The following is a 24,660-nucleotide window of genomic DNA, read 5'->3' as shown; positions in this document are numbered from 1 at the left end:
CTTTGTCTCCCCTCAAAGGCTGGCATTTCACTACACACATGCAATCAAGTGACAAAAATACTGTTAACGGACTGCCATTAAATGATGGACAGACATGTACCCAGCTCTGCTTGATGCTGTTCAAGAATTAAAATCATTTTATGTGGATTATTTCTTGATGTGCTTTAAAGAGGTCTGATGCATTGACGTCAGCAGGGAACAGAGGTCTGATGCAACTACTGAATAATAGAGAGGTTGGCTTTTGTGTGTGTTTGTGAATGTGTCAATGAACATGTGATTCCTTGCACTGCTGATGTCTACGTTTATTTATTCATTAATTCACTCCTTTACTTCCTGGGCAGAGCTGAGGCTGTCGGAGTGATTGATCTCTTGAAAATTGAGAAAACTTCAACAACTTAAGATCTTAAAGAGAAACTTGGAGGATATCTTGCTTGGCGAAACAGCTTATTCATGTTGAATGCTGTGTCCCTAAAAAAGTAAAAAATACTTGACAGAGCTTAGTGTGATTTCATCTTAACAGAGATGAGAATATTCTGTTAGGCCTTTTCCTGTAGACTTTATGTCTTACTTCCTTTCTTTGGCTCTGTGTGGCTGTGTTAGTGTGTATTTATAGGAGAGGTCCACTGGAGCTGAGTGTGTGCCTCTCTGTGCTTGTGACTTATGTGTAAACAGCTGTGTTCAGTGGACTGAAGCTGATGCACTCTGTTGAATATTTTATCTCCCGTTACGACTCAACACTTGCAAGCACACAAAACACTAGAGAGCAGAAAAACAAAGTCTATTTTATCTTCCTTTTTTCTGTTTTATTGTTTCATTTGCTGCACAGACAAATAGTCTGCATGACTGGTGAGATCATGTGTTTTTCTGCTCTAACGTCACTCAGCGTGGAGACAATCGGAGGCCAGACAAATTGAAAATTAAGTTGTTCTAAGCCTCTGAGATACAGAATCATCTAACCGAGTGATTCGGTGTGGTATTTAGCATGGTAGCAGGAGCAACATGGTGGTCAAGTTAAGTGGAAATTAACTGTTCTCATGTCTAATGCACGGATTATGTCCAGAAGGCAAACATCTGGCATGCAGACACAGACAGCCAGACCTGCAGATGATCAGTGAACCTGCAACAGCCAGGAGGCTGATCGCCACTGTGACCATGGAGATGATGGCTGCAGATATGATGTGTGGGATATCATTAGGAGCAACGACAACAAAAATGTGTCTGGACGGGCAAAACAATTGCATCTGCAATCACACAGGTTGGCATAATCAAACATTCTGTCTCCATTAGAGGAAAATCTGCTGCTGCCAGTAATGATCTACAACTTCTGCAAGCCACATAATCATTTGAGCTTTAACTGTGATAAAACTGTGGGATGGTTGAAATCAAAGTCTTCATTTATTACACTCTTTTTACTGGATCTGAAATTTAAAAAATTGTGGTAGTTACTAAAAGACAAACAACAAAAAGCTAAGCTTAAAAGCACAAAGTTCAATGGGACAAACTGCAAAGTAGATACTGACAAATGTAAATTGCCCAACTATATGTTAAACTGTTACACTGTTCTCCTTTAAAGCAATCAAAACTAATGGCCTTCATCTATTGCATTGATTCCCAACCTGGGGTACTAGGACCCCCCTGGGGGTCCCCAAAGATCTCAGAGGGCATAATGCTTTCTCAGCTCTGAGGTCGACAAAATTAGATCTGCACATATTGAGTAAAAACAAAATAAAACAGCTGTTAAAGAGGAAGTAACCACTTTAAAATTTTTAGCTGAACACTGAAGAATCTGACTGAACTATGATAAAACCCATCAATGCTGGTGTTATTTCTGACATCGCCACTAAACTGATGAAAATCAGCATTTTATAGCTTGAAATGAGCTCAAAAGGACATCCGCTTTGTAAAATTGTTTCTGAAAAGCAGTGTTAATTTCTTCGACAAAAACTATGACTAAAAATGTTCATTGACAGCCTTTTTCCATGACAAAAACTAAACTAAGACTAACAAAAATACATCTGTGATGACTAAAACTGCTAAAAAGTCATTCAAAACATTCAAAATCCGTGATATTTTTCCACTGTGAGTAAATCTGTCAAAAAACAATGCAGCTGTAGCTATACTGTCTCTCAGCTGTAGAAAGCAGGGACCCCATGTTTAGCAGAGTGCACAGAACGCATTATAATGATTTGGTACCAGATTTAGACAAGAAAATAAATGCTTGGACTAAAAGTAAAGACTAAAATGTGAGGACTTTTATGGACTAAAACTAGACTAAAATGTTTTTGAATTTTTGTTGACTAAACTAGACTAAAACTAAAAAGGTAGAAATGACTAAAATGTGACTAAAACTAAAAGACATTTAATCTAAAGAGTAAGACTGAAATTAAAAATAGCTGCCAAAATTAACTCTGGGCCCCAGGCAGTGGCAAATAGGAGACCCTCCTCCATTTTAGCTAAAGCAATCCTACCATATATTTCTTTTTCTGCCTCAGTCAGGGCTGCTTTAGTTATGTTTTCAATCGTGCTTTGTTCCATCAGAAGTCCAAACTACAGTAAGTTTTCATAGGGGGCAAGCAGGGGATTATTTTGCAATTTCTCATGAAAATGGTGGTCTTCAGGCTAGACTAGTTGAGAACCAGTGATTTAAAGGAATCCTGTCCTGGGACTGGCAGCAGCTGTTTCCAAAAAAGATGAGTCAAGGGGTGAAGATGGCTCGGGGATTAGGTCGTGAAACACGTATGAGGGGTTTAAGTCCGGCCTGAGGCTCCTCCTCTCTGAAAAAAGGCATAAAAAGCCCAAAAAATGTATCTTTAAAAAAAAGAAAAAAAAAGAAGAAACCACAAACCAAATCAGTTTCTATTCTGTCACTGCTGCTCACAAAGCTAGCATGATACGCCCAGCCTCCCCTTGACTGTGATTGGTCAGTAACCAGAAGGGTGCTGTTCCAAAATCTGAAGTATTTTCAACAAAAACAGCTGACAATGAAAGCCTTTTGCATTGAGAACGCTGGGAGCTGAAAACACTGGATTGTATTAGTTTTACATTAAAAGCAGCAGCTGTGGACACAAGTTTTAGATCTCTGATACTCTACAACAGGGGTTCTCAACCTTTTCAGCCCATGACCCCCAAAATAAAGGTGTCAAGAATTGGTTTAGAAGTGGCAAAATGTGTTAAAATTGACTAAATTTGTTGGGTAAAAGTGATTAAAAAGTGGTTAAAATTTGGCAAAACTGGTATATAATGGTAAAACGGGTAAAAAGAGGCAAAATTGGTCCAAACTGATGAAAAGTGGCAAATAATAGTAGAAAAAATTGGTGGGAAAAATCAGTAATAAAATATTCTTCATTTTTTTAAGGCATCTGGGGACCCCCCCTAAGGGTCTCGCAACCCCCTAGGGGGTCCCGACGCCCACGTTGAAAACCGCTGCTCTACAAAACAATGAAGGGCAAGACATTGCTAAAAAGTCCACTAGATTTCCTGAGTCTTGCTATAGCAGACACTCCTCCATGTTTTCTTGGAGGTGCTCAGAGTACGATGTAAAATCTTTTCCAGAGGTAAACAGTTAATCTTGATTAGAAGTTGTACCCGTTTTTATGTCAGAAACATGGTTTCCATGATGTCACGGTACCCTGTTGAAACTTATGTTAACAGTCGTGGGTGTCCCGCCCTCCTCATCACTGCTAACCTCTAGGCTAGTCCTGACACATCTAGGATATACTGTTCCCTTTGGGCGCTCTCTCTCTCTCTCTCTCTCTATCTTACTCCTCTCTCTTACTCACACATACAAGTTCAGAAAAATAGACATGTGGTCCACTTCATGTCCACTGGGAACCGGCTGGTGTCATTTCCTGTTCTTGTCATCACCTCTCTAATGTCACAACCTGACCAAAGCGGTGAGATCAGATGGTACGTGAAGGAGAGGGGAGAGAAACGGCTGGCTCCAGCTACAGAGCTGGTCATTTATGAGTGTGGAGGTCAGAGAACATTGAAATACAGAGTGCTGATTGTTTAAGGCTCATATCAGTGAATTTATGCATCATTATTGTAAAAGTAAGTAATGTATGTGGGGGGACTGGTACAATGCTCCGCTTTATAATTGAAGTTATCATCCAGCTGAGAATAATTTGCTCACTACAGCTAACAAGCTCCATACAACAGTAATGTATTGTTATAAATGATAGTCACACAGCTCAATCAAGAAACACTGAGCTAATGGTCTGCATCCATCATTGCTCTTTCTAAAAATCATTTACAAGAACCTTTGAGGGGGAAAACATAACACATTTTGAGCACAAAAGCAGCAAGAGATCAGATTGTACAAGAAAGTGCAGCAGACCATGTATTACACCTAATCTGTGGCAACACACTAACATGTTATTAACATAATAGTCTGTGAACACAATAAAGTACGGCTACACAGCTGGCCACTATTAGTAAAAGTCCCATGACCTAGACATGTTAATCCCTGTCCAGACATGCCGCCGTACCTCCTATAGTGCAGCATGATTAACTTCAACCACTGTGCAGAATGCATGGAAGTAAATATATGCACCCAAGTATACATGTAGTATACATAATAAGCCGTACACAATGGTCAGTAAGAATACAAAAGAAAGCACATGCACACTTCTGACACCCATAAACACAGCCGCCATCAGCACTCTAATTGCAAATGTCAAAAAGATTAATGATGTGATTCACACAACACATTAAAGTCACAGTTTGGCTTGTAATTATGTTTATGGATCATGTAATATACATGCATGCAGAAGCATCATAATAGTTATGATGAAATATGTTCAGGAAGCGATCGCTCTTGGTCACAGATACTTGATCATTTATCTTAATGGTGCTTTTTCATGCGTGCTATCTTATGCGCGGGCTATTAACAAAGGAGAATTCTTGCACGGGGAATGAGTTTGTTCATCTCTGGGCATTTGCATGTGTTTGCACAAAGCTGGTCGTCCATCTGTGATCGTGCCATGTGCGTTTTGTCTGGAAGTATGTGCAGCTCATAGTTATCTTAACCCTTTGTGGGGCAAGGAACCATATATGGTCACTTATCGACTTTCTTCGTGGCCTCCCCCTAACTTTCTGTGATACAGCAGAACCAGAGCGGTTTTCCTCAGCCAATCAGTAGAGATCAAGAAAGTGGAGTCACACCATCTGACCAATCAGCAGTGGCCCAGAGTGTCTCAAACTGCATTTCAACTCATAATTTTGCCTTCTCATATAATATTTTGAGCTTTAAAATTCATAATTCTAATTTTTAAGTGATATTTTGGCCTTTTAAACAATTATTTTTTATTTTACCTCACATTTTCAACTCCAAACTTTGACTTCATAATCCCACAGTTTGACCTTTAGACTCACAATTAAAAATTTTGAATCATATTTTGACTTTTGATTTCATAATTTTGACTTTCTTTCTAATATATTTGCCTTTAAAAAACGTCTAAATTTTTGAACGTATACATTTTCTTTTTTTCAGACTGTGAGCCTTTAAACTTACCTTTTTAACTTTTTAAATGTCAAAATCATCAGCACTAAGTTTTATTTTTTTCATATTTTATTACTGGTGAAACAAGGTTGACAGTTTATGGTTAAAAAGGTGACCCTGTTAGGCTCTCAGGTCAGTCCTGAATCCAGAATCTGGCCCCTGCTGTGATTGCGTTTGACACCCCTGGCCTATACCCTTTCGGTTACCTTGGAAATTAGGAAATTCACTTCGATCTTGTAGTCTTATTTGTTGCAAGTGAACCGAAATAAATTTCTTTCATTCATTCATTCATTCATACTAAACACATCATTACTAGGTAAATACTTATTTAATATTATGATATATTACTAGGTATTACTAGGTTATTACCACCTCATTCTTGAGGAATTACTGGTGATTACACCTATTACTATAAGATACCTGTAAATTACTCTTAATTTACTAGGTAATTATGGCACACTCAAAGTGTTTCCCAGTTTTATAAATGGCATATATCAGTTTTTTTTTTTTGAGCCTCATCACAGCAAAAATTAACTTACTTATTCAATATCTGTGATTATTATGGGTCTCCTGTTCGAAGATAAACCTGCTGATATTCAAAGCCAGTCATGTCTTGCCTCTAAAAGATGTCAGAATCTAAAGAAATCTCACCATACCTTGTAAAACTGATATTTTGTATTCAATTAACTTTATTTATGTGCAAGTAAATTCTCATTTGACTCTATTTATGTTTATTTTCTATTATTAGCATTTTAATATGCATACACTTTATGGATTTATTTTTACCATAATTGTGTAAGGAGCCATATCTGGTCACTTATTTTGATTTTCACCATAAAAATGAATATATGAAAGTGACACAAGTGGAAAGATATTGGGATGTGCACTAATAATACTCTAGGGCTTAAATTCTGAATCTGCAGGTATAGCAATGAGTGTCCTCTAAAGGGTTAAACAAGCAAGCCAGTGCGTGTTCTTACCAGGCAGGTCACAGCCGAGCACCTCCATCCTCATGCCGATCCCAGCAGGGGACCACCGCTCCGGAAAAACTCTGATGTACTGGGCCACAATCTCATCAAACCTCCTCACCTCCGGTGTGTCGTAGTGGCTGTTCCCTTCAAAAATCTAAATAAGAGGAGGCAGATGCAAAACAAAGATGTTTGTGTGATGATTGCTTTTCCTTTTCCCACAAGGAAAAAAAAAGATGAAACATTTCCATGATGTATCAAGGCTTTTTTGACATCCCTAGGTTGATATGGTGCACTTAACAGGAAAATAAGGCAAACTTCTGTGGCCTGCTCTGCTGATGACAGCTTCTTTTAAGGCTCTACCTCAGCATGGGTACATCCTGCAGCGCAGCTTTAAAGGAAAACATGTTCTAAGTATCATAGCTTGTCCCGGAGTTTGTCTGAAAGCCAAAGCTGTCTGAGATACAAAACGATGACTGATAGGTTTTACTACGTTTGTCTGACAAATGTGAAATCTGTCAGAGTGGGTGCACTGACAGCATCGAGGATGAGTGTCTTAAAACAATGGAGTATGCTGCAGAGGAAGTAAGAATTTGTCATTTCACCACTTCACCATTCACGCCTAATTGAAAAACAATAGCAAAATTGTGAGCCTGTCTCTCTAAAGTCATATAACACTTCTAATCAGCATTGTTTCCACACATGGTATGACATGTGTCATAAAAATAACAACAGAGGCTGCGTTTCCTTTGATTTCCAAGTAATTTTTGAGGCGGCTTGCAGCAGCCGCTGGCGAAAACACAAGATTTATTACAAGCTGAAAGCTGACTAGACTCCTCCATGAAAGCTCTGAAAATATAGGCTGTGAAAGTTGTAATATTGGTTTCATTAATTAAATTTTATCGTCTGTCTTCTCCATATTTTGGAATTTAAAAAGAAGGAACATAAGATGAATTTCCCAGGATGCTCATTTAACAAGACAGACAGATGAGAGAGAACAGGATTTTAGCATCAGGAGGAAAGCCGTTCGCTCAGTAGTGCTATTAAAGCGCTTAAAGACAGTCTCTGAAAGGAGAACAGAGTTTAAAGAGCCCTGTCTCTCTGTGCGTTACACTGCCAGCCGTGTTGAGTGGTGATGCAGGAAAGACATTTTTAATTAACACCCATGAGAGACAAATACAGGATGAGTGAACAAGAGGATGAGACAAAGAAAAGCAGAGAGTGAGAGTACAGCGGACCAAGAGAGAGGCAGGCAGAATGAGGAGTGAGGTGATTAAATTGAATTATTATCAGAGCTGAGGCAGTAATAAAAGGGTTTTTTTCCTAAAAATGACAAGAGGGAGCGACAGAAACAGAAAGGGGAAGAAAGAGAGGGAGAATGAGGAGGCACTGGGCTGAAAGACAGCTATAAATATAGTACAAATGAGGGAGAGCTGACAGTGACAATTAGAGAGAGGAGGGTACATATGTTTGTGTCAGGCACAGAGAGATAATGCTTGTGTCTTTGTCCTCTTTTACCTTAGCAAACCCGGTCTTGCTGTCAATGATGTAGGTCCAGTCTTTGCCCGTCAAGCTGTGTGCCAGTTTGTACTTCCTAACAAACGCTCTGTTCTCAGCGCTGGTGCTCCCCTCCAGTCCTCTTGCACCCTGGGTAATGATGCCACGTACCATTTTTGGCACCCCAAGGTCCACCTACGACACAGACAAACATTTTTTTTTTTTTTAGCAAATTGGCACAACAAGGTAGAGACCGTCTCCTCTCAACTGGAAGTTAAGCAGTTTAATCCCAAGACTCTGCAGTCAGATCTTCATATGACTTTTGGTCACTTTCCACTTTTACTGCTGCAGCAGTAGCATGTGAATGTGAATAAATGCATCCTCACACCCCACTGATGCAGCAGTGGGAGAAGTTTGGGATTAAGAACACATGGACATGCATCTGCAGGGGCTGTGGATCAAAACCCTGAACTGTCAAGTTGAGAGATGACCGACTATCTGCTGAACTACAGTTCCCCCCAGAAATGCAACACGAGCTAAAGTCCATTTGCCACTTACATCATATCAGGATCCCCTTTCTACCAGGACTTCTTAGACTCTGGCTCAATCTCAATACACTCCTTACTCTTATGTTTTATGCATTCACGTCTAGGTGGAGGGTGTTCTGATTCATCTGGAAGGGCCAGGGGTACATGGCCCCTAAAACAGAGATTTGCAGTGCTATGTATAATCTAAATACAAACGTCTATTTTTTCTGCTTTGTCTATTTGCATTAATGCTGTCCACAACTAGCAATAACGTATCAGGGTATCAGAGTTTTGCCTGATCCAAACTGTTACTGTCCAGTAAAGTATAAAGAGGCCGCAAATGTAAACTGAACCAATTTAAAAACATTGTGCCTTACATACATTTGACAAGTAATTCTACCCTGTCTTGTGCAATATGGGCATTTGAAATATTGGGCTGCTGGTCCTCAGTGATACATGCTTCATTATTGCTATGAGCTTATCCATATACCTGTGGATTATGTGTATAAAGGTAGATTGTCATGCTTAGTGCTCTATTGTCATTATTATTGTGCTGGCAGATGGATGTGTGCACCACTTTGAGTCCAAGACAAAATATCCCCAAGGGGCCAATAAAGTATCTTGTATCATTTTGCAACGTATCTTAACGTATCTTAACATATGGTATCGTACCATGCGGTATGGTATGGTATTGTATCAAATTGAATTGTATTGTATCATACTGTATCAAATCACATTCTAATGTATCTGAACATATCATAATGTATGTTACTGTATGGTATGGTATTGTATTGTATCACATGCCATCGCTTTGCTATGTATTGTAATGCATTGTATCATATCATATCGTATTGCATCGCATCCCATTGCATTGAAATTTATCGTAACCTAACATATTGTATTGTATGATGTGGTATTGCATCATTCTGTATCGAATTACATCGCAGCATACTGTTTCATCACATATCGTATCATAAGGTATGGTATCAATCAATCAATCAATCTTTATTTGTATAGCACTTTTCATACAAAGCAATGTAGCACAAAGTGATCAACACACAACAGAAAATGAAAAATTATGCTATCTTAAAATTCAGATTATCGTATTCGTATTGTCGTATTCGTATTATCGTATTGTTTCGTATCGTATTGTATCCTAGCTCATCGTATCTTAACTCTTTGTATAGAATTGTGAAGTATCGAATTGTATCGTACATATGGTATTGTATTGAATCACATTGCACATTTTGTACATATTGTATCATATTGGAACAAATTGTAGCAAAGTCTTTGTACCTCTGTTTTGAAGGGCAAGAGGACATTTGAAAACAAAGGGTAGTGGTGTAAGTTAGTCATGGGACTGACCGTCACTCTAGAGCAGTGGTTTTCAACCTTTTTTTACTCAAGGCAAGCTAATATCTGAAGGCACACTATATCCAAATTCATACAAAATAGCCTCTTTAAAACATGTCATAGTGTCGTAAGTTGTAGTTGTAGTTTTAGTTGTAACATATGGTGGTAGAAATTCCCAAGGCACACCTCTGAGAACCACAGCTCTAGAGCCTGTACTTTGATCAAGGCTACTACTTTTGGAAAAAACTATAAAACCTCAGAACTAGAATCATGTTTCCTTTTTTTATTTCACATGTGCCAAAACAAAAGCTATAAAACAAAAGCCAGAATTTGACCCATCTCTAGTCAGTTTTGTTGTTTGGAGTTATAGCAATCTTGGATATTATAGTATAGTGCCTACATATTTGATTTACACCGCTGTTTCCCACATTTCATGCCAGTCATTCTCTTCCAATTGGCTTTAAAACTCCCCGTTTTCCATGGCTGAAGTAATCAGATTTCTTCTCCTTCTTTAACAGCTTTTGTAATTGTGGCTGCTTTATTAAATAGTGGTTGGTGTTTGGGTTTTTTGTTTAAGCTGTATAGGACAGTACATTTTTGATAAAGAGTTTAAGGAACTTCCCCCAAATGTAGAGAATAATAGAAATCATGCACTTGACAATATTACATATTTGTTTCTGCCCTGAGAAACAGGGGGAAAGACCCAGACTGAAATATAATGAGGCTCCAACTAGCAGCGTTTACTTCCTGATGCAAGACAAGGCAATAAAATGAACTCTCTCAGTAGAAACAGACTCATTTATAATGGGAAATCAGTTCAGTTTAAAACAAGATTACCTGCAGCCATTCTTCTCCAGCTATGGGTTGTGTTGGGTTTGGAAACCAGCCTGAGCGACTGGCCACCAGCCTGGCTGCCCCAGTGGAGCCGTGGATGTCCCTCATGGATGACGCAGAGATCTGGGAGTCTGGAAGCAGACCGGACAGCATGCCCTGCAGCTCTGAGCAGGGAGCATCTGTATAGAGAACACAGAAGATTAAAACACACACTAAAACTGGATTGTGATATATAAAGAATGCAATTAAAATCTGGTAAAATGGGATTTTGATGCATCTTGCTTTTTGTGGGTTAAAGAAGAAAGTCTTTCTAAGAGTTGAATTCAGCAGCCATGATCTGACAGTCAACTAAAGACAGTTTACAATGTCTGGGTTTAACCCAGTGGACAAAATCAGAACTGGGAATTTGAGTTTTCTTGCAACAAAAAAACGCTGCAAAAATCTACATGCATCTATTCTTCCACACTTGCAATACAGTGCTGAAAACTGAAGCTAGAATAAGATTAATTACATGCTTTAAAAGTCATTGTGTGCTAAATGCTAGGTCAAGTCCTGAATGTTCTTATTTCCTGTCCCCTGAATTCATCTCGGCTAAACGATGTTATAAAAGCCACCTCATGAGTGAATGTGACTTTAAGGTCAGGATTAATCTGGTGTCTCCATTTGTTCTCATCTGGGAGCAAACTCCTAATTGTGACATGAATTGTTAAAAACAACGACTGTTGTTTTGCACTCTGTTGCTTTCCATCAATCCTTTTCATTATTTTTCCTTCCTGCTGCTGCGGAGTTGATGCATAACTTGAACCGAGTTACCAGAGGGGGATTCTTCATGGGGAATTGAGCCGGCAAAACTCCCAAATGCAGGAACTAAATGAAAGCGTGTTGCAGATCAAAGAGGCTCTGCTTATTATACTGACAAATATGTTTTAGTCTAACAAGCATCAGAATATGTTGCTGCGATAGATAATGATGAAAAACAAAGGAAACGAAACAAAGTGACCATTTTCATTAAAGAAAGATGGGATAAAGATACAGGAAGTTTAATGGAGGAATGAAGGGAAGGAGATAAAGAGATGGACAAAAGGTCAAACACATATATGGACTAAAGAGAGAGAGAGTGAATAAAAAGGGTGTTGAGAGGAGAGAGAGAGCAGACTGACAGTGAAGGGTGACGGTGATTGATGGTGACATTTTTTCAGGTCCACACGGAGATGAATGTTTAATGCTGTGACGTCTGCAGACACTCCTCTCTTTGGTAAATAATGAATCAACAATAAACAACAACAGCTCGAGCCGGGCTAAATGAGCTCCCTCAAGCTTTGTAATAGACATGAAAACTGATTAGCAAGAAGAAAATTCTATTATTGCATTGTTTATTCTAGGTCTGTTATTTTTGCATCTTTTATTATAGGCAGCTGAACTCCAGCAGTGTTGTTCTGTACAGGGGTGCAGCGGGAGCGGATTAGAATATCATCTCTGGAGAGGAAGACAGCAGCAGAAATACAGATCACACACTGGCATGAGAGCCTTTAACACTAGAGAGACCATGGCAGTCATTTTTGACTGTTTTCACATTTATAATACACATTTATAATACCTATAACTTTGCTGAATTTAAAGTTACAATGCTGCTGTTCCTGACTTTTTCTAACAGTGTCTGTATTTCCATTTAAAATGTCATTTTAATAAAAAGCATTAGAAGCAAGGAAAATATGATCATTTCTACCTAGAAAGACCACAAGCAGTCATTTTGACTGCACAGATTTTGATGCACTTAAATTGATACCTTTTTCTGCAGTGGCAGCTGGAATTAGCCGTTGGCAGGATTCATTGTTACTCAGAAAAAATGCCAATTATTGAACCAATTTCAGATGTTAAGTAGTTTAATAAAACCAGCCTAAGCTGCTCTGTGGTGCTGATCAAGGGCTGTCTGAATGAGAATTTTGGGGGGTTCATACTAAAAAAACACCCCTATCCAGCTGTTCTGGACAGAGATTAACAGAAAACTGTGTTTTGGCTGTTATGGACAGATCTTTATGATTTCATATATTTTCTTCATACTTAGTGAATCTCATTATTAAGTACAGAGACTTCCAACTTAACATGCAAAATTTGCATTAGACATCAAATACAAATACAATATAGCAGTGTTAATTTTGGCAGCTATTTCTAATTTCAGTCTTACTCTTTACATTAAATGTCTTTTAGCTTTAGTCACATTTCAGTCATTTCTGCCTTTTTAGATTTAGTCTATTGTAAGTCGACGAAAACTAAACATTTTAGTCTAGTTTTAGTCCATAAAAAGTCCTCACATTTAATTCTTATTTTTATTCCAAGCATTTGTTTTCTTGCCTAAATCTGGTTCCAATCATGGAAGTGTGTTATACACTCTGATAAACCTGGGGTCCCTGCTTTCTACAGCTGAGAGGCAGAAGAGCTACAGCTGCATTGTTTTTAGACAGATTTACCCACAGTGGAGAAATATGGATTTTGAATGTCTGATGAAAACTACATTACATTTTAGTCTAGTTTCAGTATCTTGATGAAAACTAAACTTAGTTTTTGACAGTTTTAGTCATCACTGATCTATTTTTGTTATCTTAGTCCAGTTTTTGTCATGGAAAAAAAGCTGTCAATGAATATTATTAGTTGTAGTTTTAGTCCACAAAGTTAACACTGGTGTGGCTGTTTTGAGATCGCCCTGCCCTTCCATTAACCTCGGTAGAAAATATCGAGCAGGAACAGCACATGTTCCTGCCCTTCCTGTGCATACAAGGATAGCTTTGATGAAATGACATTGATCACATCAAAAGCAGATAAAAGGGGGTGCTGGGGTGGAGGAGGGTTGCAAAAAGCAACAGCAAAGAGAGTCAGGCTAGAGCAGTTTAAATAAGGCAGCACGAGTGCGACTAGTCAATAATGTGCTGAGAGCAATCAGCTGACCATCAGCTGATGAGGGTGTGAGATCAGCTGATCTCAATTATATGGCAGTGCTTTACTCAATGGCCTGCCAAAACTAATGTTACACACTTAATTTTTTCTGGACAACATTAACATGTTATTAATACAAAAGAAGCTTAGCAAATAGCTCTGTGCAGTTAAAGTGAGATACTGGCAGCAGGTGGTAAATGTACTGCAGTATAAATCGAAAAATTCAAGCCCAAACTCTCTGGTGATCAGGAAAACAATTCCACACCAAAAATACTTCATCTATAAATAGTTTGTTTAGGATACTTAGATATTATTTTTCAAACATATAAGTGTATGAAAACTGAATCTTTCATCATCGAATCAGATACAACTAGCTGTTATTTTCATGTTTTGAGAGTGTTAGATAAATAATCTACGACAAAAACAGGTGTTTTTTTATATGTGGAATGATTACAGTTTGCTGTGTGCAATGGCAATTATTTTGAAAAATGTTTCCATGAACTAGTAAAAATTTACATATTTGTGTTATTTCATTTAAATAAATACATCCCCACGCAATGGACCATGTGTTGCTGGGCAGCCAAGCCCAAGCTCAACGGCATCTCTTTTGTCTGGGCCTTTCCAAACCAGAGACCACCAGTGGTTTTTGGGCCCTTGGGACATCTACAGCATGAACAGGGGCAAGTGACAACCCTACTACCTACCCAGACAACACCCTAGATTGTACTTACTCACCACAGTGAACCTTTACTCTGCCATAAAGGTGTAGACTTGGTTTTTTGTTAAACAGATTGTCTTCCCATGCCCCTGGTAATATGCAAGGACATCCAGAGCACGATCAGGGTTGTGTCAATCCTCCTTCCAACACAGTGGTGTGCTCTGGTGAGCTTACTTGCCATTACATGTCTTACTTCCATCTCATTTTTTTGGCCACACACAGAGCTGTATTTCTGTTTGTATTGGATATCATATTTTAGATAAAGTTTATAATCGAGAAGTCAAAATGACCTCTAATGGTCTTTCTAGTTGGTTTGGAGTTGTGGTCTTTTAGTGTTAAAGCTCTCACATGTATCAGAACTACATATGTGAGAAATAGCACACATGCAGAGTGTTACACACCAGCACAAAGTTGAATAATCGTGGTCTGAAACGCTGAAACACACTTCCACTTGTGCACACTCTGATGTTTAGCCCACACATGAGCGCTTCCACTCCCACTGTGCTTTTACTGATAACGGGATCTTAAAAAAGCTGCAAAGTACCACTGAGGCTCTACCTAGCCAGCATGTATGCACATGCATACACACACGCTCAGTTTTACAATCACACACACTGCAACCGCACGAGCCTGGTGAGAAAAAGGTGCTAAAAATAAATGATTGATAGGTGCTGCAGGGCTGAAATAAAATGAGATTAAGGAAGGAGAGAAAGACGGATGGAGGAACGAAGAGTTGAACGAGGCAGGGACGGAGAAGATTTAAGGCGAGGCAAAAGGGGGGAGGAATGAAAGACAGCAGAAGAAAAGTGGGAATGGAAGCTGTCAGCAAAGGCAGCAGAAGGACAGAGGAACGAGCAGCAGAGAGGAAGGAAGGGAAAACAGAGCCACAATGAAGAAGGATGGGTAGAAAGAGAGGAAAAAGTAGAGGGAGGAACATAAAAGTGTGATTTAAGTTAATGACATGTCACTGACTGACTGCTTTATGTCTGGCTTTATAGGCCTGTGTAGGGCATTATCACATTCCCCCTGGCAGTGTGTGCCGATGTGTGCTTGTCAATATGTCTATGTGCAGGAGCAAAAAGATGATAGTGCATAGCTATTAGCTGCTATGTTTGGTTATAAAATTCACTCTGCAGTGATTTTCTCCTCAGTTAACCTCTAAAGTAACAAAATCCACCCATTCTTGGAGCATAAACTGTCAAAGTTTAGCATATAGAGTCAGTGTTTTCCTGTTTTGTGATGGATTGCAGGTATTACAAGGCAGCAGAAATGGGCAATACATGAGGAAAAAGAATGGCTGAGGGATGTGTTGAATTGGGTCTCAGTGGTAGTGGGAAAAGAAGGGTGATATATAATGCAATTTCAGGTGTAAAAAATAGCCGATTGGTAGACAAGCACATGGGTAAAGATACCTGATATATGCCTGTCTTTTTTTTGCTTTTAATGCCACTCCCAACTACACACATGCATAAACACACGCATGGACACACAAGCTGTATCATATTGTCATGGTGTGATTGTGATTTGTGTGGGTGCTGAAATAGCCCTCCTAGATAAGAGCATATCTGTCCCTCTCAATGGCCACTATATGGCTGCAGAGAGAGGCCCTAACCTAATAATGATACAGTGGAGCCGAGACACACAAACACACTCAAATGGATTGAAACACTCTCTTTCACCATTTCTATAACGCACACACACACACAAACAGAGACAGTCTAATTAAGTTTTATCTATTTATAGTATTGAGCTGATTATGCTGGTTGAAATCGTGTTTGTTTGCCAGGGCTGCAGATGAAAGCTGAGAGCCTGTTACTCTCTGATGTTATCACCCACACATCACACTAGTATTATTCTATTAGGACTGAGTGTGTTTCTATTTGTGTGCGTGTGGGAGACAAAGAGGCATGATATGTATATGAAAGAGCCAGGGCAGGAGTGTGAGTGCACATGAGGGCGGGTTTATTCGTGTGGATGTGAAGGAAAGGGAGGTAGATGACAGCGAGCTGGGGGAAAGTATGAATAGAAACACTGGATGGATTGATGGATTGACTAACAAAGGAATTATAAATCATTAGGTTATATAAATGATGAGTGTTTGGTTCCTTTCCAAGAAGGGAGTTATTTTTATTACGACCTCTGACCCTGCAAAAGCCAATATATCACTGGTATAAGAGTGTTGTGTTTTCACAAGACTGATTCCCCTGAGGGGACAGGCCAGAAAAAGTCTGAGAATCCATACACAAGAAATCACTTCATCTTTCTTACCAGTGATCTGACAGCCGTAAAGCTCGAAACGCAGTGCAATGCCATTCTTCCACGTCTGAGGTCTGATTCGGACGAAGCGGGCCAAGACGGGCTGAGGGATCCGGTTGAGAACAACCTCTGTGGCGTCAGCATTGGCATGGAAAACCTGCAGAGAGAGGAACAAATAGGGGTTAAATTATTTAAAAGGCTAAGGGTGCTCTTTAACTGGTTTTATTTTCAAAAAGGGCAAAAGGTTGTTAAAAGGGACATTTCATGAAGGGATTGACACAGTTTCCCTTTATCAACTGTAAGAACATAGGGTCTGAAAATGCATTTGTAACAAATAGATTTGTAATTTTAGTATGATTTTACATTGCATTAAGAAGCTGTCTTTCTTGCCCACACTGGTGTACTTTACTACTATATGTACTTTACTTTACATTGATCAAGAGAAATAACAGGCATGAAAGGCCCACCATCATCGACCTGTAAAAAGTGGGCTTAAGCCATCACTCTGGTCCATTCAAAAAAAACAAAAACAAAAAAAAAAAAAACTAAAACCATATCTCACAGACAATTTTAGGAACAATAACAGATCCAAGTGTGTGCTTTGTGATCTAGCAAAGCCACAAGGTAATGGGAACCTAACGATGAATAAAACAAATATCAAGCCTCCGTGTTTTCAATATTAATGTCTCAAGAAGCAATGCAAACAGCCAAGCCGAGGTTGACTGCAAACTTGGCCTCACAAATGGTCTTTCAGTCTTTTTTGTCCTCTCAGTCTTACTTTACTCTCGTGAGCCCTGACTGGGGGCCAGAGGCCTCAACTCGAGTCCTTTGTGACTTCTTTACAGTTTTGGTTGCTGGATGCAGGAGTGACAGCTGCACTTCTACAGGCACCTGGTGTTCTTTCCCAGGCATGATCCAGCTCACCGCATACTCAATGCTTGGGACCCGGTGGGTTAGACCAGACCCCGGGGTGGCTGTGTGTGTTGCAAAGGAGTCAGCAGCAGAGGTGGAAAAATTACACAACTATTGAACTCCAGTAAAAGTGCAGTTACTCTGGTTAAATTGACTCAGGTAAAAGTAAAATTACTGGTCTATAAATCTACTCAAGAAAAAGTTAAAAGGATATAACTTCAAGTTTACTTTTAGTACTGAGTCGCTACTGAGGTGTTGTACAGTAAAATAGGATCCTTCCTTATTGGCAAGATTAGCAAGAGAATATCCTAGTCAGACCTCTATAATCAAGTGAAATACACAGCCAAATTGATAGTGTAAATAAAACAAATATAGTTACATTTGACACTTTAGAAGTGTCCCTATTTGTCCACATTTAATATAGTTAAACTACACTTTAAAAGTCTTGAATATTTTACAGTATGACAGAGATGCAATAACTCTTGAAAATCTGAAGGGAGGTGGGTTTCATTTGGCAAAAACAAAGCAGAGACTCAACCTCATATCAAGACAATATATACTGATGAAGAGTATGGACTATGCATCTATGCAGCTAGTTTCACACTGCAGACCTTTATGCACATTCGTGATTGTTTCTCATATGTGATTTTTTTGTTTGGCTCCTCACGCTGCAGTTGACCTCAAAAAGATACATATCTGATTTAGTATGCCACATGAAAGGCTACGTTCACACTGCAGTTAAAAGTAACCCGTATCGGATTTTGTCGCTCACATCTGACTTTTTTCTAACAGTGTGAACAGTGCAAGTCACATTAAATCTGACCTTTTCGGATCAGATTCAGGCCACTTTCATATGTGGTTCCAAATCAGAAACATATCTGATCTCTTGGGAGTTGACTTGCAGTGTGGACAGGCAAACAAAAAAATCAGTTCTCAAAAAAGATCAGAATTGAGCATTAAGGTCTGCAGTGTGAACGTAGCCAAAGTGGCCTGAATCACATTTGAAAAGGTCAGATTCAATGTGACTTGGTCTGTTTACACTGTCAGTAAAAAAACACAGATATAAGTCACATATAAGCAAAAAATCTGTTCAAAGTCACTTTTAACTGCAGTGTGAACGTAGCCAAAGACTCAGGCATTGAAAATTATGCAGCCTTGGTCTTGAGTGCGTGCGTAGATGATGAAGAAGCATCAAAAGTAATTACTAGCCCCAAAATTTCGGGGCACGTTGTAATAACAGAACATAAAAGTGCATACTGGACTAACTAGTGAACCCCAGGTGTTGTGTGGTTTGTACTGGACTGTTGCTATGATTGAAACGACTCTGGACAACATGATCTCAAATAGAAAACAAAGACCACTGACTCATCTTTGTTTTCTAAATGCACAAACTTCATCTTGAGGTTTCTCTTCACAAAAGACGGAAACAAGTGCAAATGTTTTGTTACACACCGACTGAGGGCAAACAGAGTGTAATAAATCAATCGTTTAAGTACGTGGGAGAGCTTCCTCTTCTCACGTCCTCTTGACTTAACCACAAACACTCTCTTTGCTCACACACACTGGAAAACATCATGTTTGATCCTTCACACACAGAGCAAAGAAAAACACATGCTGTCGCCCCCCAATGAACACGCACACACATGATGTGAGCAAGCACTGTCTTTCCTCTGCCTTACAAAGTGGCCTCAGAGCTCCCACACTCCCAACCAAGCGTACGCGCTCCACACAGACACCATCCTTTGAAAACACTCACAGATAAAAAGGAAATTGAATGCAAGCGCACATGGCCAGAAGCACTCTTTTTGTCTCTTGACACTGAGACTTTATATCTCTGTCTATCTGACAAAGTGTCATGTCTCCGTGTCTGTCTATGACTACCATCACACCACAGGAAAACACAGCTGGGCTTCCTCTTTTCTCCCCATCATTTCACGTTCAATCCCCCCCTCTGTCTCTCTGTTTGACATCTCTATCTCCCTCTCAGTGCAGAAATGACACACTGCTGTAAATCTACGAAGAAAAACTTGTCATGTTGTTTCATTACAGGAACTCAAAGCCTTTTTCTTCCAAAACACTTTCTTCATTATGTTTCATTAGAGCTGAAAACACAGCAGCCAGTGTTTAATACAGAGCAGCAAACCTCATTCAAAAGAGCCAAAGGCCTTGCAATTACTTGCTTGGGTACTCATGTGTAGATGTTTGCTTGTTTTAGGAGAGTGTGTGTAAATTCATCACAACTTCCTGTTCCCAATCCATTAAACAGCAGGGTACATCAGGGGTGACAGAGTATGGATGAAAGGGGTTTGTGACTTACAGGAACAGGAGCGGGTGACCGGGCCAGCTGGGGATTGAACCCGTGACCCGCTGCATGTTCGACACAAAGTCAGTCCGGGTGAACTCACGGCCTTACAGTGGCTTTAATTCCACAAACTGAGACCAGTTAAATGACGGAAAAATGCCGAAAGGCCCCAAAAGACTTAATGGGAATGTGGCAGCAGGCTGTAATTACAAGTGTGTTGGCGTGTGCGTTGGTGTGTCGGTGTGTAAAAGTGTAATTATGAAGTCTCACTCCGAGGGGTTGGGGGCTGGCGGGTCCTTTCTGATTTCCCTTGGTGCACACCGAAACATTCCCTCAGCAGATGTGTGTGCGTAACCCACTTGAATGTTAGCGTATATCACATAAGAGTGTGCTCACCGTTGTAGCTTTTGATTAGTTGTGTACACGTTTGTTTGTCTGGAGTTCCAACCTTGTACCTGCCCTTCCTCGCTGAATCAGTGATTGTATGGTTGTGTATGTCCCAGGTCTCCTTGTACACACGGGTCCTTGGAAACAAACCTGGCCTCTATTTTTCCCATTTCATTATTGCTTTGGAAAGTATTACCAAATGGTGCAACTGCTTTTCAGATTCTGCTTCTCAATGTCACTACTGCTCTTTTACAGGGAATCTTCATTAAACTGAGATCCTGTTTGTAGGAAGTTCAATATGAAATCTTGAAAATTGATCCTGTTTTTTATTTGTTTGTTGGTATATAATGCATCTTTTTAAGAGAGAAGAACATGGAAAGACTTTAGGAAACTGGAATGAGAGAGGTGGAGGGGTTAAACCCAGGCTGCCTGCTTTAAGGATGTCAACATTCAGACATGTGGTTCCCAACAAAACTGCAAGGCTATTTGGTTTTTCTTAATAGTGGTTTACCTTTTCATTAGGCAGAATTAATAATAGCTTTTTTATTAGACTGCTTGTTGGTATCCGCCTAGGTTGTAGTGATTATGAAGAGTGACAGAAATGTTTTAGATTTCTATTTGTTGAAATGTACATATACTCTCAGAAATTCTCATCAACCTCTCATAACCTCTATCACTTTTTCAGTCTCCATTTCTTGTTACAATGTTATTTTGATCAATATTCTGCTCTAGACCATCAGCTTAGTTTTTCTGCATTAATAACCAGTTCTAAATCATTAAAAATACTTTGCAAATCATTAAAAGACTGTTAAAGCAAGTTAAGAGCAGTATGTATAGTGTCAGATAAACAATACAATACTGTATCATCTGCATAGAGATGTGTGTGGCAATTTAAGAGAGAACCAACAACATTATCAGTTCAGTAAGTCATTCACGTTTGCAATTTTTCAAGCATTTATTATGGTGGCATAGCATAGCATAGATTGGCTTCGACCTAATCACTCCTCACCGATATCTAACATGCAGAATTGAGGAGTGATGAGAGAACATCTTCAACCCCCCGTCTGTGCCAACAGGTGGAAGTGGGTTGAAGTGAGAGCACAGTGCCAAACCAGTCAGCAGAGGAAGAAACAGGAAATCTTGCAGCTTAAATAGGCCACTGAATTAGGAGGATGGGAGTCATGTGATTTGATTAGATAGACACCAGGTGTGAATCGCTGCGTTCGAAATTACTGCCTGAACAAACTCACAAAGTTCATCGTATCAAATAAAACCAAACCTAAGATAGAACTTTGTGGAACACCTCTAGTTAAAGTTAAATTTTCTGAAAACTTTAACACCTTAAGTGTATTTACATTGGGATTGATATTTAAAAATGTATCCACTAGAGGGCAGTCTAACTGAACTGAACAGTAGACTGAGTGACACATGCCATTTGGTTTCTGAAGGGGGCTTGTTTATGCAATACATGGCTGCCACTATGTTGAAAACACTTCCTCACACTAAGTTTAGTTCCGCCTTGGAACAGACAACATAGTGGATCTCAGGTGAATCTAAAGGCCAGATCAGACAACATGATTTTCTTTTTCTTCTTTTGCAAAAGCACTATATCAGACAGTACAACAAAAATCTTGTCCTGTATGGGCAAACAGACTGGCAACACTCTAAGTGAGATCCTAACCAATAATTGTACACTGTCTTCATGACTGTCCCCACAACTGTGTGTAGGTTCATAGGTTTGTTGAGTCAAGCAGTGTTAATCACAGCTGCGAAGAAGGTGCTCTGTGTGATTCTAGGGATCTTTTGCTCTGAAAGAAGAAAACAACAAAGAAGAAATGATTGTAAACTCATCTCTGGATCAAAAAGTACAATATGGACTGGCTAGTAAACCTCAAGGTACAAAAGGGAGTTAAGATGTCAAAAAATTAGCCCAGTTAGCCTATTTATGCTAGCTTTGCTGTATGTAAACAGAACACCCCCAAAGGGGCAAAAAGATTTGGCGTGATCAGGCTATCAAACTGGACTGAGGATGTAAGAAACATTTTGGCATGCCAGCCTTGTAAAATCAGGTTGTATAGCTTTCTGCATGCACTGTTGATTACACCAAAACAGTGTTTGTCATTCCTGAGATTTATATTTGGAACAGTTGTTTAAAAACGGGCTGTGATGATGGAGTCAGGCCAAAATCTGGTAAAATTCATGCAGTTTGATGGCAAACAGCTGCATCCTGCTGGCTTGCAGTTGCAGCCAACAACTAATTATGCATAAATAAATATCCTGTTTTAAACCAAAATAGATGAGTTAAATAAAAATTCGCCCTCTTTATAGTACGTGCTGATAAAGGCATTAAATATTCCTGCCAAAACTTCTGTGGGAACCAGGCTGTAAATATGCTTCTTTCTGGTTTAAAAGGGGCATTTTAACATGGGGTGTATATGTGACTTCTGCTGCTTCGGCAGCAGCCTCAAGTGGACACTGGAGGAACTGCAGTTTTTTACACTTCAGGCTTGGCTTCATTTTTCAACCTTGTAGGTTACTACTCGACATGGACCTCTACTTCTCCTTTACTGACATCCAACTGCCATCCAGTCCCATCTCCAGTCCAGCTGTTGTAGATATTACCAGCTTTCACAGTCTTTCCTTAAATACTTCTGCCATTTTCCCAAGTATTCTTCTCTATGTTGTTTTGCTGCTCTGGTTTGCACTGCTGCCTACGCTGATGGACAATGCCCCCATGATTCCAGGTGTTTGCAACATTTGACTTGTACCTGTGAGGTTTTAGAAAATGTGCAGAATAAAGACAAAATTAATCCAGAGCAGTGGTAATTACCACTACTTACATCTGTATGCCGAATGCAGCACTGCAGTGAGAACCAACTGTGAGAACTTGTAAGGGGAAACACAGCATTTCTGAGGTCTTGAACTCCCTAATTCAGTGTTAACAGACTCTTTCTAAAGTCTTCAGCAACAATCAGCTAATGGACTGCACCCCCAACCAATATCAAGTTATGTGTGGAAGAAGCAACACAAAGGTGTAAAGTTCAGCAGCTGCTCCTGGTGTCAGCTTTCCTTGTCTCCTAACACAGGTGGAAACAGCTGATCATTAGAAAACGCGCACATAACACCCACAAAGTGTTGTTTAGGACTAATACTATAGGAACAATGCCGAACAAGAGAAGTCTTCCATATTCAAGCGGTGCTTTCATCTCTCAGCGGAGGTCACAGGTGACAGACATGAAGCGAATACTGTTTTCTCCTTCATTTACACACACCTGCTCTACTGAATAACAATAGTGTGCAGCGCAGGAGGACACACATCAGTATCTGAGTCTGGTAGTGAAAAGGAGGCTAACCAGGCTTAACGTGTAACTACAGTGGAGAAAAAGAGCGTGGCGAAGAACAGGCTCACCTCATGGGAGAGAAAAGAACAGGTGTGTGTTTGTGTGTGTCACCCTGCAGGGTGGCAGTCAGTCAGCCGGTGAGGACCAGCACAGACACGCTGAATTATTCAAATGTCCGTGCTGTGTGTGCTTTGTGTGTCTGTGTGTGGATGGAGTTATAAAATAGTAAAACAGCTCCCATCTCCTCTCATTTTATCAGACAAGGACAAACACACAAAAACACACACTTCAGGGATGAGAACGTGTGTTTGACAGCTGAATTCAGGTGTGAGTGACAGTAAAGCAAGGCTGAAGATGTGTGCTCTAGTAAAAGTGGAGTTACTTTTACTCAAATTTACCACAGTAGAAGTAAAATTACCAACCAGCAAAAGTAAGTAGCCTCATCTACAGTTTATACTGAATCAACATGACTCATATTCTCTTGCTTTGTTGTGAAAGGAAAAAATATATTTACATATTTTGTTTGGATTCAGACCTGCTTCTATAGGTAGATTGGAGGTTATTATAAGAATTCAACAACGTAAAAAGGAACTTGTTATAGACTGGAAAGGAAAAACGGGACAGAAATGTTAAATGTTTGAATAGATAAGGTGTAGATGGCTGTTGACTTGTCCACCGAGCTGTCTGTTAGTTTCTAAGTGAAATGAGACATTAAGGAGCAGTGGTGGACTTATTCTACATCACCGTGGCTGCAGGGAGATGCTGACGTGGCATGTAGGGCACTAAGGATTCATCATGGGCCTGAAATGCCAAAACCTGAGGCTGGAGAGGGGGGAGAGGGCGGCAAGAGTCAAGCTCTACACATGCCAGCACACGTGTGCTGCTCAGCATCCAAGGTCAAGCTGGACAGCTACTCTTTCTGCCTTTTCACCCCTGGTGATACACCCGGAGACTACCAGAGGTTTTCAGGTGCCTTGAGACAGTATGACCACGGGCTTGTGGCAACCCTACTACCTGCCTGGATGGTACCCTAGACCAGTGGCTCCCAACTATTTTTTCTTGAATTTTCTGGCATAAAAAGAAAACTTTTGAGTTTCTATTGTTAAAATGTAGAACTTTGTCCAGCTAGGGAAT

The 24,660-nt window shown here is 39.8% G+C and overlaps 1 protein-coding gene across 3 annotated transcripts in view; it reads right to left on the bottom strand.

The window, feature by feature from the left end:
• LOC121522334 (neuropilin-2-like) overlaps positions 1 to 24,660 on the bottom strand; it is a 179,868-nt gene that overhangs the window by 58,198 nt on the left and 97,010 nt on the right. For all 3 annotated transcript variants that reach the window (XM_041806563.1, XM_041806565.1, XM_041806564.1), the window contains exons 8-11: positions 16,597 to 16,741; positions 10,683 to 10,858; positions 7,987 to 8,160; positions 6,481 to 6,625 (exon numbers count right to left, since the gene is read on the bottom strand). In XM_041806563.1, the coding sequence (XP_041662497.1) occupies positions 6,481 to 6,625; positions 7,987 to 8,160; positions 10,683 to 10,858; positions 16,597 to 16,741 (640 nt within the window). The remainder of the gene's footprint in view (positions 1 to 6,480; positions 6,626 to 7,986; positions 8,161 to 10,682; positions 10,859 to 16,596; positions 16,742 to 24,660) is intronic.

The sequence above is a fragment of the Cheilinus undulatus genome, linkage group 15, assembly GCF_018320785.1.
Source record: "Cheilinus undulatus linkage group 15, ASM1832078v1, whole genome shotgun sequence".
NCBI lineage: Eukaryota > Metazoa > Chordata > Actinopteri > Labriformes > Labridae > Cheilinus > Cheilinus undulatus.
The sequence above is the reverse complement of the archived record's forward strand: the minus strand, read 5'-3'. Positions and strand labels throughout refer to the sequence as shown.